Source organism: Marmota flaviventris, chromosome 8, assembly GCF_047511675.1.
Source record: "Marmota flaviventris isolate mMarFla1 chromosome 8, mMarFla1.hap1, whole genome shotgun sequence".
Taxonomy (NCBI): Eukaryota; Metazoa; Chordata; class Mammalia; order Rodentia; family Sciuridae; genus Marmota; species Marmota flaviventris.
The window spans coordinates 134,195,819-134,214,273 of record NC_092505.1 but is presented as its reverse complement, the minus strand read 5'-3'; the positions used below and the strand labels follow the sequence as shown (position 1 = coordinate 134,214,273).

The following is an 18,455-nucleotide window of genomic DNA, read 5'->3' as shown; positions in this document are numbered from 1 at the left end:
TTGTTAAGTGCCCTTGAGTTCAATCTCTGGTACCAAAACAAAGAAAAAGACAAGAAAAAAGTAGCTAATTTGGGCCTTACAACATATCTCCCTTTGTCCTTAAGTCTTCCAATCATAATGCTTATAGTGTGGTAGGTGATTTAATCATAACTATAGCCCTTCCCCTTCCCCTTGCCAATCTTAAATTTGTCAATCTGGAGATTGTAACCTGAACTCCTATTAGGGTAGTGCTGCATTAGGGATAAAAATGTGGGCAGGGCTGAGGTTATAGCTCAGTGGCAGAGTGCTTGCCTAGCACATGTAAGGCTCTGGGTTCTATCCGCAGCACCACATAAAAAAAATAAAATAAAAACAAATAAAATAAATGCATGCTGTCCATCTACAACTACAAACAACAACAAAAAAGAGGGCAGACTTCCCACCTACTGTGCTCGCTTGCCAGATTTGTTTTTGGTACTGGGAATTGAACTCAGGGGCACTCAACTACTGAGCAACATCCCCAGCCATATTTTGTATTTTATTTAGAGACCGGGACTCACTAAGTAACCTAGTGCCATTGCTGAGGCTGACTTTGAACTCCTCCTGTCTCAGCCTCCTGAGCTGCTAGGATTACAAGCATGCACCACTGCTCCTGGCCCTTTCTCTTAGCCTTTTAATCCTCCTTGGCATTGATCTCTAAGTCTTGGTTGTAGAATAACCTGAAGTCCATTCCATCAGTCTTAAAGTGGTGGTAGTCGGGTTTTTTTTTTTTTTTTGTTTTGTTTTTATAGAGGGAGGGAGAGAGAGAGAGAGAGAATTTTAATATTTATATTTTAGTTTTCGGCAGACACAACATCTTTGTTTTTTGTATGTGGTGCTGAGGATCGAACCCGGGCCGCAAGCATGCCAGGCGAGCGCGCTACCGCTTGAGCCACATCCCCAGCCCCGGTAGTCGGTTTTAATTCTAAATTTTGCAAACTTCTCTAGATTTAAGGGGCACTGGCATGCATTATTAAATTCAATCCTATCTGTCCTGTAGGTGAGGGCTAGCATCTCAAAATACTGGGTCAGATTATTTTGTTAGAAGTTGTATTTCTGTAGAATTTTGAAAAAGCAACAGTTACAAAGTTTACAAGGAAAATAGAAAACAAAACAAATAAGGACCAGGCATATTGGCCCAAGACTGTAATACCAGTGATTTGGGAGGCTGAGGTGTGAGGAACTCAACTCAAGGCCAGCCTCAGCAATTTAGCATGGCCCTAAGCAATTTAGCAAGACTCTGTCTCAAAAATAAAAATAAAAAGGGCTGGGAATGTGGCTCAGTGGTAAAGTGACCCTGGTTTAAATACCTGGTAGTAAAACATAAATAAAGAAGGGCAAAACAATTTCAGTTTGTACAATGATTTAAAACCAAGAAACAAAATGCTTTTATAGATATGTTACTGCTGTTGACCAGTGATGAGTCCTTGTTTCCCCAATGTTGAAGTATAACACCAGAGAAGCATGCCAAGGCAAGATCAGAGTGGAAAATAGAAGTTTATTAAAGCACAGCAGAAAAGACTTCTCCTGGAGGAAGAAGGTGACCCAAGAGATGGAATCCTTGGAAGTGTGGTTGTCTCTCCATTTTATAGTTTCTTTCAGTGATGGAATGTAGGTGGGAAGGCCCGAGGGGTGGGACACAGGTGGGCCAAAGAAGTAATCTGGTCAGGAAGGACTTCTGAGTCAGCACCTTCAAGTTTGCTGTGGGCTGTTCATTAACACTTCTTTGGGATGGGCTATCTTCATGTTTGCTGGGGACTGTTCATTAACACTTCTTTGGGATGGGCTCTGGCCTTGGGGTTTTCCTGGAGTTCATTAACATTCCATGAGTTGTCCTGCATTTCCGGAATTCATTCTCAACATGGCCTCCACTTGAGATCTTACTCGATTTACCTAACTACACGGACTACTGAAAGGATAAAAGAAACTGAAGTTAAAGACCAGGCATTGTAAAGTTTCTAAGCTGCAAAGCCTGAGTTAAAATGTAAAGGACCAGGTATTGTTAAGTTCCTATGCTACACCCAAAACCTGAAAATCCTGTAGCTGTTAAAACAATTCCTGGGACTGTCCAGTAGATAAATAACCTGGACCCTGTGCAGTTTGGCACGTAGGCATTCAGGGCCCAAACCAATCAGTTTGAATGTACCCCCCCTTCCCGCCCGACCTGTTCCCGCCAATGAATGTACTAATCATGTTCCAGAGTTGTTGTTCAATTTTCCCGCGCCTCATGATGATTTGCTCTGATGTATGCAAAGCCCCCGCCCTCCCCAAAAAGTGTACTTAAGCAGTGCTCAACCCCTGCTCGGGGCTCTGGGCCTCTCTCCCTTGTTGAGTGAGCACAGAGCCCCAGCGCGCTGGATTCTTCAATAAACCCCCTTTTGCGGTTGCATGAGTCAGTCTCTTGGTGGTCTCTTCCTCCGACGTTTGCCGGACCCTTACACTACCTAACTTTAAATCTGGCTTCAGTAATACCAATTTTATCAAAGATAATCAAAGAAAAAACAATTAAATTCACCTATAAAATAAATCTACCTTTATCAGAAGGGTGCACCTAAGAATCCTCTCTTCTCCATGAATCTGATTGTAAATACTTTAGAGGAGAATCAAAGCTGTGGATAACAAAAGACATAGAACTGTCTTGGTCAGAGATTTAAGGAGAGCCCAGAGCATTGGCACATGCCTGTAATCCCAGCAGTTTGGGAGGCTGAGGCAGGAGGATTCAAAGCTAGCCTCAGCAAGAGCAAGGGCTAAGCAACTCAGTGAGACCCTGTCTCTAAACAAAATACAAAAATGGGTTCGGGATGTGGCTCAGTGATTGAGTGCCCAGGAGTTCAATCCCTGATACCCTCTGTGCCTGAAAAAAATAAATTTAAGGAGAGTTAAGCTTTATAAAACAATTTAGTTATTTGTTATTTCCATTGTATACAGCATTTTAGGATAGCAATTAAACTGACAAGTCCTTGCTTCCTTATGCTTGAATTCAGGACCCCCAAAAGACCTCCAGAGACCAAGATCTCCATGTAAGCAGCAAAGAAGTGTTTATTGCCAGATAGCTCGGTCCTCCACACACACACACAGCAACTGGTGACGCTGAGAGGCCCCAAGCCCAGGGTTTGCAGCAGTTTTATACACTCTTTGGGGAAGGCAGGGACTTCACATACATCATAGCATCTCTTAGCAAATCATCACACACCGCGGGAAAATCATAAAACAACTCTAAAACATGATTAGCACATTCACTGGTGGGAACAAATTGGGCAGGGGTGATTGGTTACTACAAAAGGGGGACCCATTTGAACTGATTGGTTTAAGCCAAGAGGGGTGTTCCTGCTGAACTACATGGTTTCCCAACACCATAAACTACTGGGAGGGTCATCTGGCATCGAAGTATTTCCCAATCTCATGCTGATTGGTGGCTGCTAGGGGATTGCTATGGTGCCTACCTAGCCTGACTGAGTCAGGAACACCTGGCACAGCAGATCTCTCCTGTTATTTGTAGATAAACAACTCAGCAGGATTGGAAAGACCCTCTGAGCAAAACCCCTAGGAGTGCTCAGAGGGTCTTTCCAAGGACAAGGGTCACACCCCCCTTCCTTGGACAGGCTTTGCTCTGAGGTAGAGGCTGGTTTTTCAGCTTCCCCAATGCTGAAGTATAACACAAGAGAAGCACACCGAGGGAAGTTTAGAGTGAAAACTTGAAGCTTTATTAAACTACAGCAGAAAGGACTTCTCCCTGGAGAAAGAAGGGGACCTAAGAGATGGAATCCATGGAAGGGAAAGATCTTCCCTCTTTTATAGCTAAGGTCTACTTTCAGCTTTCCCGCATTCCTGTCGCATTGCATTCCTGTCCTTTGTTCTGTTATCTTGCAGTGAAGGAATGTAGGTGGGAATGCCCAAAGAGTGGGGGACAGGTGGGTTGAAAGAGTAATCTGGGCAGGAAGGGCTTTTGGATTAGCATCTCCTAGTTTGCTGCCATTAACATTTCCTTGGGATGGGCTCCAGGCCTTAGGGACATTTTCAATTCCCCTTTTCTTGAGCTCCATTCTCAATAATGGCCTTCATTCTTGATTTTACTCCATATTAGACCCGATTTACCTAACTACACTAACTACCTATCTGTAAATCTGGCTTCAAAAGCATTATACCTGGAGTATCAGATTTTTATAAATCTATAAAATCTTTATAATTTTTTATCAATATCATATATCACTTATCATTTTAAAATAATGGTTGTTCAATTAACCAGAATTATAAATCAGATAATTTAAGACATTTTGAAACAGATACTATTGGCATCAGATCAATATTGGCATCAGATTCACCAAGTTAGGTCGGGAGCCATTTTATCTAGAGGCTTCAAAGTTGTTTTTTGTTTGTTTGTTTGTTTTTTAATTGGTTGTTCAAAACATTACAATGCTCTTGACATATCATATTTCATACATTTGATTCAAGTGGGTTATGAACTCCCATTTGGCTTCAAAGTTTTGATTCTGAGGCAATGCTGCTTAACTTCCTGGAAGAACATCTGCCTTCTAAATGATCAACCCCACCCCAGTTTATGATGCAACCCCTAAGCAGCTTATGAAATTCCTCTTGCGAGCTATAAAGCTGCTCTGTGTGTGTCAACACACTGCTGCCTTGTTGGTTTTCCTTGTGCTACTGACAATAAATCTCTTGTGTGAGATTTTGGTGTGTGGCATAGTCTTTGGACTTTGCATGGACTCTGCAATTGTCCTTTCAGATACTTTAATAAACCTTAACTTTTTTTTTTTTTTTTTTTTTTTTGTACCAGGGATTAAATTCAGGGTCACTCAACAACTGAGCCACATCCCCAGACCTATTCTCACTGAGTTGCTTAGCACCTCGATTTTGCGAAGCTAGCTTTGAACACTTGATCCCCCAGCCTCAGCCTTCTGAGCTGATGGGATTACAGACATGTGCCACAGTGCCCATCTTGAGACTCTTTCTTTTATAATCTGCTTTTCTTCTAATCCCAGTGACTGGGGAGGCTGAGAAAGGAGGATTGCAAGTTTGAAGTCAGCCTCAGGAATTTAAATAGGCCCTAAGTAATTTAGCAAAACCCCTTCTTGAGTTGAAAGTCTGGCTTTGAATTTATGATCCTCCTACCTCAGCCTCTAGAGTCACTGGAATTACAGATGTAGGCTACTGTCCTAGCTATAAATTTCCTTTTATAATATGTATCCTTCATAAACCTTCTGGGACTTGCTTAGATCCTCTGCAACTTGTTTAAATCTTTAGCTTCTAGGCATGATGGTCATTTTACTTTTTGTTTGTTTGTTTGTTTTGAATTGTTTTGTTTGCCCTGGGAATTAAATCCAGAGGAGCTTTACCACTGGACTATATCCCTAGTCCTTTTTATTTTGAGACAGAATCTCATTAAGTTGCTTAGTTTTGGCCTCAAATTTGCAGTCCCTGGGCTGTGGATATAGCTTAGCAGGTAGAGTTCTTGTCTCACTCACATGCACAAGGCCCTGGGCTCAATCCTCAGTACTGAAAAAAAAAATTTCTTTTTTCAATCCCCTTGCCTCAGCCTCCCTAATCACTGAGATCACAGGCATGTGCCACTGGGCCTGGTTTTGGATGTTTTTTCTCTTCTATGTACATTTATAAACATTTATCTTATTTATATTTACCCAGGTTTTTTTATATATATATATATATATATATATATAAAATCATGCTAAAATTCCAGTCATGAGACAGTTTCAAAAGCTTTTATACTTAACTTTGTATTTGTGGTTTAAGAATCATCATAAAGGCACTTAAAAGAAATGTTTTAATTTAGTTAAACTGGTGGTGCCTATAATACCAGTGACTTAGGAGGCTGAGGCAGGAGGATCACAATTTTGAGGGCAGCCTGGGCAATTTAGTGAGACCCTGTCTCAAAATATAAAAATAAAAAGGATATGGCTCAGTGGTAGAATGCCCTAGATTAAACCCCCAGGACCACAAAGAAAAAGAGAGAGTGAGAGGGAGAGGTAGAGGGAGAGAAATGTTTTAACTTAGGCATGTTGGTCAAGCAAGAATACCAACTTAAGCCCCAAAATGAACTTACCCCCGAAAAAAAAAAAAAGCCCATAAACTTTTAATGAACTTAATAAAAATGCAGAAGTAATTCCTGCCAAAATTAAAGAGTGGTGATAGGTACCTAACCAAAGTTATTTCTAGGAATTCTGGAATCAGTTTACCTGGATGTGTTTGAATTAAATTTTGCCCAATTCTGTTTTTAGGACTTATTTTGTTAAGAGTCTTAGGTGAAGCAAGAGTCAGTGGAATAATTTCCTCAAAGGACTGTTGTTGCCGCTATCAAATATCTTAACCTCTATCTTGAACACAGAACTTAAAACTATAGACAAAAGAGCACATAAAATAATTGCATTAAACCAGAGAACATTTTCAAATTAAATCAGAGCCAGTATGTACAAGTGAATAGAGTGTCCCCAGATTGTTCCCCTCAGGAAAGAAATGAGAGGGACAAAGATACAGCCCTGGTGGTAAGAGAAGAGATTAGAACCAGTAAAGAGGGAAGGAAGATTTTGAAGTACAGGAAAAAATTGTAAAAAGGAAATGGATGGACCAGGGACAGGGGGATCAAATAGGTTACAAGAAAATTTATTTTCAGTCAGGCATGGTGGTGTGTGCCTGTAATCTTAATCTTTCAGGAGGCTGAGGCAGGAAGGTTTCAAGTTTGAAGCCAGCCTCAACAACCCTGTCTTAAAAAAAAAAAATTGTTTTAAAAGGGCCAGGAGTGTAGCTCAGTGATAGAGGGTATCCGCGTTTAATCCAGTAGCACAAAATTTAAAAAGAAAAGAAAATTTCTTTTCAGACTGTAACCATAATACTGAATAGTATCAGAAAGAACTACCAAGCTTAAGACAAAATGTCTAGAGATGTGTGCTGTGCCCTGAAAAACCAGCCTCTACCTCAGAGCAAAGCCTGTCTAAGGAAGGGACATGACCTTTGTCCTTGGAAAGACCCACAGAGCACTCCTAGGCACATTTCCACCCTGCTAAGTTGTCTATCTACAAATAACTGGAGAGATCTGTGGAGTCAGGCTAAGTGGGGATCCATAGCAACCCCCTAGCAGTCACCAATCAGCATGAGACAGGGAAATACCTGGGATGCCAGATGACCCTCCCAGTAGTTTATGGTGGTAGATAACGAGTTGGGAAACCTTGTAGTTCAGCATGAACACCCCTCTTGGCTTAAACCAATCAGTTCAAAGGAATCCCCCTCTTGTAGTAACCAATCACCCCTACCCAGCTTGTTCCCGATTTTCCCGCGGTGTGATGATGATTTGCTAAGAGATGCTATGATGTATGTGGGGGTCTCTGCCTTCTCCAAAGAATGTATAAAACTGCTGCAAACCCTGGGCTTGGGGCCTCAGTGCATCACCAGTTGCTGTGTGTGCGCGCGGAGGACCGAGCTAGCTCGCAATAAACACCTCTTTGCTGTTTACATTGATCTTGGTCTCTGGTGGTCTTTTGGGGGTCCCGAAATTGAGCATAACATGCGCGTGCCTGTAATCCTGGCAATTTGGAAGGCTAAGGCCAGAGGATCACAAGTTCAAAGCTAGCCTCAGCAATTTAGTTAGGCCCTAAGCAACTTAGTGAGACCCTGTCTCTAAATTAAAAAAAGAGCTGGGGATGTCGTTAAGCACCCCTAGGTTCAATCCCTGGTACAAAAACAAACAACAACAACAACAAAAACAGAATATATAAATAAACACGACTTCAGGATAGATAGGTTACAAGGCCAACATTCTAATAGAAATTAGACAAAGAAAATTTGACTATAGAATAGAAGGTATGAGCAATAGAAGAAAAAGCATCCTTCAGATGAGGAGAATTGCACAACTGGAAATGGCCAGGACAGAACCTACTGGTTCTGGTGACACTGAAGTAAAGGTTCAGGCAACCACTTTATCAGCCACAAGACAGGTCCATACCAATCAACATAATTTTTGATCCCCATTTTTGAGATCCTCTAAAGAGGGGATCCTCTCATGGTCACCAATAATGTTTTCAGTTCAGCCCAAGGTTCTTTTGCTCAATTTGGAATAGAAATTACAAAAATGCAGTTGGGCATGGTGGTGCATGCCAGTAATACTGTAAGGGTCCCACGAAACGTCAGAGAAAGAGACCACCAAGTGACCACTCATGCAATTGGCAGAAGGGGGATTTATTGAACCAGCATGCTGGGGCTCTGTGCCCACTCAAGAAGGGAAAGCAGCCAGAGCCCCAAGCAGGGGCTGAGCACTGCTTAAGTACACTTTTTGGGGAGGGCGGAGGGCTTTGTATACATCAGAACAAATCATCATGAGGCGCGGGAAAATTGAACAACAACTCCTAAACATGATTAGTTCATTCATTGGCGGGAACAGGTCAGGCTGGAGTGATAGGTCATTCCTAAGGAGGGGGTTACATTTAAACTGATTGGTCCAGGCCCTGCAATGCCTACGTGCGACCACACAGAGCCTTTATTAAACAACCAAATAGTCAGGGGAAATATTTACTGGGCAGTTCCAAGCATTGTCTTAACAGCTACAGAAATTTCAGGTTTTGCAGGTAGCATAGAAACCTAACAATACCTAATCCTTTACGTTTTAACTCAGACCTTGCAGCTTAGAAACTTTACAACACCCGGTCTTTTACCCTTTAACTTTTACGCTTTAACTTCAATTTCTTTTACCCTTACAATACCAGCTACTCAGAGTCTGATGTAGAAGGATCACAAGTTCAAGGCCAGCCCTGGCAACTTATGAAACCTCTCTAGTCTCAAAATAAAAAATAAAAAGGGCTGGGAATGTAGCTCAGTGGTAAAACACCCTTGGGTTAAACCCCAGTACCACTAAAAGGAAAAAAAATCACAAAAAGATAAATATCAAATTTATGAGGAAATAATTTTTATTGGGCTTATGCTCAAGCACAAAAAACACAGGAAGTTTATGGACTGGCTTTCAGAGAATGTAAGGAATAAAGCTTTTTTTTTTTTTTGTGGTGCTAGGGATTGAACCCATGGCCTTGTGCATGTGAGGCAAGCACTCTACCAACTGAGCTATATCCCCAGCCCAGGAATAAAGCTTTTATTTTTTTTTAATTTAAAAAACTGTTTTGGGGGCTGGGGATGTGGCTCAAGTGGTAGCGTGCTCGCCTGGCATGAGTACGGCCCAGGTTCAATCCTCAGAACCACATACAAACAAAGTTGTTGTGTCTGCCGAAAACTAAAAAATAAATATTAAAAAGTTCTCTCTCTCTCTCTCTCTGTCTCTCTCTCTCTCTTAAAAAAAAAAATAACTGTTTTAGTACCAGGGATTGAACCCAAGGAACCACGGAGCTACATCTCCAGCCCCACAACTTTTTCTTGTGTGTGCAGTAGGCCTAGAACCCAGAGGTACTCTGCTACTAAGCTAAATCTCCAGCCCTTTTCTTATCTTTTTTTTTTTTTTTTTCCTTGTACTGGGATGCTTTACCAGTGAGCTACATCCCTAGCCCCTTTTATTTTTTTATTTTGAGGCAGGGTCTCCCAAATTATTGAGGCTGGCTTCCAACTGAAACCCTCCAGCCTCAGTTTCCCAAGAAATTGGGATTACAGTCTGGAAACATCTTTTGAAGACAGCTGATGTCATGAAAGAGAACCTTGAGGGGTGAATTAGGACCCTTTCTAACTTGTCTCATTAAGGCTGAAAGCTCTAAAACCCCTGCTTATTTCTGAGAGTGAAATTGCTGCCTATGGCTATGGGAGAATCCATACTGTTAAAGTAGATTTGATTTTTTTAGAAACTGTTTCTGTAATACTGGGAATTGAACCCAGGGCTTCATGCTTTCTAGGCAAGTAGTCTGAGAATGCTTAATCTTCAATGTAATCAATAACACACCTAACTCTAACTTCTTGTACTACTAATACGGAACTACATCTCTGGCCCCTTTTAATTAATTAATTAATTGGTTTTTGCAGTACTGGGATTTTTTTTTTTTTTTTAAAGAGAGAGAGAGAGAGAGAGAATTTTAATATTTATTTTATTTATTTTTTAGTTATCAGCGGACACAACATCTTTGTTTGTATGTGGTGCTGAAGATCGAACCCGGGCTGCACACATGCCAGGCGAGCGCGCTACCGCTTGAGCCACATCCCCAGCCCCAGTACTGGGAATTGAACCCAGAAATATTGTACCACTGAACTATACCTCCCGCCTGAAAAACCAGCCTCTATCTCAGAGCAAAGCCTGTCCAAGGAAGGGACATTACCTTCGTCCTTGGAAAAACCCACAGAGCACTCCTAGGCACATTCCCACCTTGCTAAGTTGTTTATCTACAAATAACAGGAGAGATCTGCTGCGCCAGGTGTCCCTGACTCAGTTGGGCTAGGTGGGGATCCATAGCAGCCCCCTAGCAGCCACCAATCAGCATGAGACAGGGAAATACCTGGGATGCCAGATGACCCTCCCAGTATTTTATGGTGGTTGATAACAAGTTGGGAAACCATGTAGTTCAGCACGTACACCCCTCTTGGCTCAAACCAATCAGTTCAAATGAATACCCCTTTTGTACTGACCAATCACCCCTACCCAACTTGTTCCCGCCAGTGAATGTGCTAATCATGTTTTAGAGTTGTTATTTGATTTTCCCGCGGTGTGTGATGATTTGCTAAGGGATGCTCTGATGTATGTGAAGTCCCTGCCCTCTCCAAAGAATGTATAAAACTGCTGCAAACCCTGGGCTCGGGGCCTCTCAGCGTCACCAGTTACTGTGTGTGCGCGCGGAGGACCGAGCTAGCTTGCAATAAACACCTCTTTGCTGCTCTGGTGGTCTTTGGGGGTCCCGAATTCGAGCATAACACCGCCCTTATTTATTTATTTATTGTGGTGCTGGGAATTGAACACAGGGCCTTGTGCATGCACAAGGCAGGCACTCTACAAACTGAGCTATATCCCCAGCCACCTTTTTATTTTTTATTTTAAGTCAGGGTCTCAATGAGTTGATCAGGCTGGCCTTGAACTTGAACTCCTTCTGCCTCAGCTTCCTGAGTCCCTAGGATTACAGGCTTAAGCCACTGGGTCCTGCTCTATTTCTTTTAAAAAGTATTGAGGAGGTGCTGGTCGTGGTGGTGCACGCCTGTAATCCCAGCAACTCAACAGGCTGAGACAAGAGGATCACGAGTTCAAAGCCAGCCTCAAGAAAAGCAAGGTACCAAGCAACCCAGTGAGATCCTGTCTCTAAATAAAATACAAAATAGGGCTTGGGGATTCGGCTCAGTGGTCAAGTATCCCTGAGTTCAACCCCCGGTACCAAAAAAAAAAAAGGGTTGAAGGTGTAGCTCAATGGTAGAGTATATGCTTAGCATGTATAAGTCCCAGGATCCAATCCCCAGAATAAAAATGAATAAATAAAAGTAAAATATAAAAGAACTGTTTTTTTTTTGTTGTTGTTGTTTTATACTGAGGATTTAAGCCAGGGATGTTTTACCATTGAACTACATCCCCAGTCCTTTTTATTTTTTAGAGACAGGGTCTCACTAAATTGCTGAGGCTGGCCTGGAACTTGAGATCCTCCTGGCTCAATTTTCCCAAATCACTGGGTTTACAGGTGTGCACCCCCCACACCCAGCTAAGGAATAGGTATTGTTTTTTGTGGTGCTGGGGATCATGTTCTTGGCCATAGGCAATTGTTCTTTCATTGAACTAAACCTTGGCCCAGAAATAGTTTAATTTTACTTAACTCAATATGTATAAAATATAACTTCAACATAAAATCAATGTTTTTGTGTGGTACTAGGCATTGAACCCAGGGATGCTTCACCACTGAACTGTATCCTCAACCATTTTTATTTTTTATTTTGGGACATGGTCTTACTAAATTGCTGAGGCTGGTCGCAAACTTGCCATCCTTCTGCCTGTGAGAAATAGAAAGTCTGGTGGTACGTTTTCAGAATATAGTATTTTGCTTTAATTGGAATGTAAGATCCAATTGTAGCCATTTTGAGCTTCCCAACCTGTTTCCAATCCCAGCCATTTTAACTGTAGCCCCTCCCTTCTGCCCCAATTTTAAAATTATTGCATAGCTGTAGCTATTGTAACCCCAAGCTCTTCCTATCAGAGCAAGGAACAATGCTGCATTAGGGATAAAAGCAGGCAGACTGTCCATCCAAGTGTACTTGTTTTTTAGATTTTGTTTGGTAGCACACCCTAGGGCAGAAGTAGTTTGCCTGTTTGAGCTTCTTGGAGCATATGTTTGCTTCCTTGTAGCACCCTGGTATTTCTAACACTGCCTCAGCCTTCTGAGTTGTAGGGATCATAGGCATGCACTACCATGCCTAGCAAATCAATATTTAAAATATTGAATTGTATAGTTAACAATGTAAATTTTTTTACATACTATATCATTGCCATTGGGCTGGACATTGTGGCACACACCTGTAATTCCATGTCTTTCTTTGTTTTTGTACTGGATGTTAGCACAAAGGCCCAATGCAAACTTTACACATCAGCCAAAAGCCTTTATTCAGGAATGGAGACATTTTATATATATATTTATTTTTTAGTTTTTTGCGGACATAACATCTTTTGTTTTTTTGTATGTGGTGCTGAGGATCGAACCCGGGCTGCACGCATGCCAGGCGAGCATGCTACGGCTTGAGCCACATCCCCAGCCCTGGAGTCATTGTTTTGATGAACCCAATCTCCTGGTGGAAAATGAGCCACTGAACAAAGGAGAGAATTGGGCTTATATATATATAGGTTATACTGAGAGGTGATTTAGTGAGTGTGTCAGTCTGTGCACTCAGGAATTTGGGTTTTTGGGTTGGGGAGTCAGTGGCCAGCACCTGGAGAGAATTTGTCTTGGAAGAGATTAGTGTTTCCTAGAAACTATCTTTCTATGTTTGATGAAACACTTTCTCCCTACCAGTGGCTAGCATCTGAAAAAAATTTATCTTTTTTTGTTTTTGTTTTTGTACCAGGGATTGAACTCAGGTGCACTTGACCACTAAGCCATATCCCTAGCCCATTTTTGTATTTTATTTAGAGACAGGGTCTCACTGAGTAGCTTAGTGTGTCACTTTTAGCTGAGGCTGGCTTTGAACTTAGAATCCTCCTGGTTCAGCCTCAGGAGCTGCTGAAGCTGCTGGGATTGCAGGTGTGCGCCTTGCCTGGCAAGGATTTATCTTGAAAGCGATGAAAGCTATTAATGTATGGCTTTCTTTTTCACTCCCTTTCCCAGGCCACACTATCTTGGGGTTTTTCATTTTCCATATCCAATACTAGGGATTGAACCCAGGGGTGTTTAACCACCAAGCCACATCCCCATCCCTTTTTATTTATTTTATTTTATTTTTTAAAGAGAGAGTGAGAGAGAGAGAGAGAATTTTTATTTTTAAGTTTTCGGTGGACACAACATCTTTGTTTGTATGTGGTGCTGAGGATAGAACCCGGGCCGCACGAACGCCAGGCAAGCGCGCTACGGCTTGAGCCACATCCCCAGCCCCCTTTTATTTCATTTTTATTTATTATTATTATTATTATTTTTAGTTGTAGTTATTTATTTTATGTGGTGCTGAGGATTGAACCCAGTGCCTCCCACATGCTAGATGAGTGCTCTTCAGCTGAGCCACAACACCCCCACCCCCATCCCTTTTTATTTTTGGAACAGGGTCTTGCTGAGATTTCAGGTGGAACCACTATGCCAGGCTGGGATCCTGACTTTTTAAAAAAATATTTGTTTATTATTATTATTTTTTTAGTTTTGGCAGACACAACATCTTTGTTTGTATGTGATGCTGAGGATGGAACCAGGCCGCAGGCATTCCAGGCGAGCACACTACGGCTTGAGCCACATCCCCAACCCTGGGATCCTGTCTTAAAAAACAAAAAGGAGGCAGGCACCTGTACTGGCACACTATTACACTGATGCACATTCAAAGTTCTGTCCCAGCTAAAATTCTTTGGAGAAACTTAGGAAAAACTAGTCAAGGTCACCAAGCCACTGTGACTCATTCTTGTAGGTGATTCACAGTAAATTTGCCTCATACTATTGATCTGAGCATTAACAAGACAGTTTGAGTTCACCATCTTTCCTTTTTGAACATGTGCTTTCAGACCTTGAGACTTGAGTGGAGCAAGCTCAGAAATATACCCTGCCATCTTTCATTTTTTAACTATGACCTTAAACTTAGCATACTCAGAAATGTCACCATGCCTACATGTATTTTTTTTTTTTTTTGTATTACTATATATAGGTTCCACCAGTAAAATCCCCATGTTTTGCATCTTCCTGGAGATTTTTGCTTACCCAGGTAACTACAGTGTGCTCCTTTCTGTGGATAGATTTGCTAATCTCCATTGACTTATCTTCTGGTAATGCTCATAGGTTATTTCCACTCACCAGGAGAATACATAGCATTCAGTTAATATCCACTCAAAATACCTGTTTCATACTAGAATGTTTTTCACTTTAGAGAACTGGATACTAAATTTTTGTTTGGTTTGATAAGTGGAGGGAGAGGAGACTTATCCATGAGCCAGAAATAAAAATTGTATAGTGATCAATTTGTTTTCATAAGATACTCAGGCACTAAAATATACTTCCTAAGGATATGTCTCACCCATAAACTATGTCTACACTGCTGTCATTATTATACAGTTAAAGTATTTTGATAATGTGATATACATTTAACATTCCACAAATAACTTAGAATAAGAAATCAATTGATATTTTAATGGATGGCTATACATTGGTACATTGGTCAATCAGCCTTTAGATAATAATTATATACATACCTTCAAGTTCTTTCAAATTGGCTCTTTTTTGGGGGGGGGGAATTTTTATTGTATTCTTTCTCTTCTTCTTGATAGGGATCTTGTACAATTGTTGTAAAGTTTATATCTACTTGTTTTACATTTGTTTGGGTATAAAAAAATTATTCAATTTTAGCCACAGTATTAATTATAAATCTGTATTAAAGGTTAATTGTGGGCCAGGGTTGTTGCTCAGTGGTAGAGGACTTGTCTAGCATACATGAGGCACTGGGTTCAATCCCCGGAACCACATAAAAAAAATAATTAAATGAAATAAAGGTATAAGAAAAGTTAATTGTGTAATTTTGTAAAATGTATTCTTGTTGTAAAAATCAAATGATAAATAAATAAATAAATAAATAAATAGAAAGGGCTGGGGATGTAGCTCAGTGGTAAAGCACCTCTGGATACAAATCCCCAGTAGAAAAAAAAAAAAAATTGCATGGTATGAATTTTACATCTACTATACATCACGTTTGGGATTAACTTCATTTCAAGTATTCTATGCCCTTATGTGGCTGGTGACTGCCATATTTGAATTCATATCTCTAAAATGCTCACTCTGTAGAAGCAGGGTTTAGTTCATCTTGTTCATGGTCAAATTTCCAGCACTTGGAATAGGGCCTGGCATGCAGGTGTTCAATTAGTGTCTGTTGAATTAATAAATAGAGGGGCTTTGCATTCCTTGGCGCCATTGCCTGAGACTGGTTCCCATTCCTGTCTCCAAGAAGTAATGGCTAGGGGTCGGGGTTATATACTCAGTGGTAGAGCGCCTGCCTAGCATGTGTGAGGCACTAGGTTCAATTCTCAGCACCATATAAATAAATAAAATAAACGTCCAACAACAACTAAAAAAAATTAAAAAAAAAAAAAAGAAGAAGTAATGTCAAGGGGCTGGGGCTGTAGCTCAGTGGCAGAGTGCCTGCCTAGCACCTGTGAGGCACTGGGTTTGATCCTTAGTGCCACATAAAAATAAAACAAAGGCATTCTGTCCAACTAAAACTACAAAAAAAAAAAAAAAAAAAAAAGAAAGAAAGAAATGGCCTGGCAATCCTCAGGCTTCGTTAGACGATTAGTGCCACCTGCTGGATGAAGGTGATTCACCCACCTTGAGACAGTCCAACCAAGGTTATTGGGCCTGGTTGGCTTACCAAAGTTCTTCCCCAGCCCTTAGCTAGTTCCTAGTATTACGAAGGCAGCCATCACATAATCCAATCAGGGGCTGATGTAGAGCACTTGCCTGGCATGTACAAGTCACTGAGTTCAATTCTCAACACTATATATAAATAAAATAAAGGTCCATAGGGAACCAAAATAAATAAATAATTAAATAATATAAAAAGAATCCAATCAGGGATGGGCTGTAGCTCAGTGGTAGTGTGCTTGCCTCGTACATGTGAGTCACTGGGTTCGATCTTCAGCATTACATAAAAATAAATAAATTAATTAATAAATTAAAGGTATTGTGTCCACCTACAACTAAAAAAAATTAAAATAATCCAATCAACTGGGAATATAACTCAGAGGTAAAGGACTTGCCTAGCATGTGTGTAAGCCCTGGGTTCAATCTCCAGCACCATTAAAACAAACAAACAAAAAGCCCACCAAACTATCAATTTGTTGAGCAACTCTTGAGGCTGAGGTAGGAGGGGTTGCAATTTTTTTGTTTTGTTTTTGCAGTGTGAGGGACTGAATTCAGGGTCTTGCACATGCTAGGCAGGTACTCTACCATGGAGCTAAATCCCCAGCTCAGAAAGATCACAAGTTTGAGGCCAGCCTTGGCAACTTAGCAAGACCCTATATCAAAGTAAAAAATGCAAAAGACTGAAGGTATAGGGCAGTGGTAAAGTGCCCCTGGTTCAATTCCTGGTGTATGTGTGTGGGGGGCGGAGCGCGTCGGCTACTGGAAGAGTCCCATCAATTATCAAAACAATGAGACTATGCCAGACTGCCTTTCACATGGTTCACATTTCAATTTTGGAAATGGCTGATTGAAAGAGCATCATGTAAGCCCACCCTCTGCCTACCCCTTTTTAACTTTGGACTTTGGAGAACTTAATGAAAAGCAACCTCCTCCAAGATTGTACTATGTATGCATACACACACACACACACTCACACACACACACACATTGTTCATAATGGTAGGGAACCCATGAAAGATGCCCTAATGGAAAGATCTGCCCTTAGAGTAAGTATGTATAAACCTGTGGTGAATGAATGGCACCTTGGCCCAATGGCACAGTGGATTCTCAATAGTGATCAAATTTCCCATCTAAGGGGGTAAAACTAGTGTTTTAGTTAGCCTTTTTACTGCTGTGACTAAAAGATTTGACCAGAAATATTTTAGGGGGAGAAAAGTTTATTTGAGGGCTCACGGTTTCCAATATCTTATTCCATAGAAGGTTGGCTGTATTCCTTAGGGCTCAAGGTGAAGCTAAACATCATGGCAGAAGAGTATGGCAGAGGAAAACAGCTCACAATATGATCAGAAAGTAGAGATAGAGAGACTCCACTTGCCAGATACAAAATATATACTCCAAAGCCACACCTCTAAGCCCCACCACCTCCAGTCACACCCAACCTGCCTTCAGTTACCACTCAATACCATCAGGTGATTAATTCACCTATTAAATTGAGGTTATAACTCAATCATTTCTCCTCCAAACCTTCTTGCATTGTCTCACAACAACAACTAGCAATATTGAAGGAATGAGGCAAATAATAATAGTAATAATAATTTCTGAGATCGGGAGTTTAGTTCAGTGGTAGAGTGCTTGCTTGGCATGTGTGAGGCCCTGGGTTTGATCCTCACCATTGAATATAAATAAATAAAAGATTCATTGACAACTAAAAAAAATTTAGAATAATAATAATAAAAATAATAATTTCTAAGACTTATTTAGCATTCAGTAGGTGATCTCAACTTTGTTTTATTTAACAAATATTTACCAAGCACTTTTCTCTCTTAGGCATACAGTAGCAAACAAAATTTTCTGCCATCAGAATTTTCATTCTAGGGAGTGAGATAAGTCAAATAAGTTTATGTATAATGTCTAATAACGATAAACACTCTAAATAAACTGGCAAGCAACACATCCTACAAATCTTGCCAGGATTCAGCCAGGCCACTTCTGTTAAAGGTCTCTTGGATCCTAGGGCAGAAAATAGTTCTTTCCTCATCTCTTGAAGCTGGAAGATACCAAGAAGTAACTAACAAGGCCAGGCCCTACCCAGCTATGGCCACATTTGTTTATCAAAAGTCCTAATGAATAAAAGAGGGACTTGGTTTCAAGAGAAACCAAGGTTAGGCTTGGTGGATGGTTAAGGCTTGGGAGGACATAAGATTCAGAAATAAGGGTATGATTTGGATTCATGCTGTTTAGCTCAAGGTCTGGTATATAATAGGTGCTCAATAATTGTGATGAATGGGGGGATAATAGGTTAGTCATAGACTATTTGCCTAGCATACCCAAAGCCCTTGGTTCAATTACCAGCACTGAAAAAGGCGGGGGTGGCGGGGAACAATTGATGAATGACTGATACTGTTAATAAATGTAAAAGAAAAATGGAAGGCTTGGCAACATTAGCAGGTGTGTGTGTGTTTGTGTGTGCATGTGTGTGTT

At 40.9% G+C, this 18,455-nt stretch overlaps 1 protein-coding gene across 1 annotated transcript in view; it reads right to left on the bottom strand.

Annotated features, from left to right (window-relative positions):
• Window positions 1-1,496: 1,496 nt before the first annotated feature.
• Window positions 1,497-18,455, bottom strand: part of LOC139706680 (uncharacterized) — a 49,028-nt gene continuing 32,069 nt past the window's right edge. The window contains exons 3-4 of the mRNA XM_071614944.1: window positions 2,551-2,627; window positions 1,497-1,927 (exon numbers count right to left, since the gene is read on the bottom strand). Of these exons, the coding sequence (XP_071471045.1) occupies window positions 2,570-2,627 (58 nt within the window). The 3' untranslated portion in view covers window positions 1,497-1,927; window positions 2,551-2,569. The remainder of the gene's footprint in view (window positions 1,928-2,550; window positions 2,628-18,455) is intronic.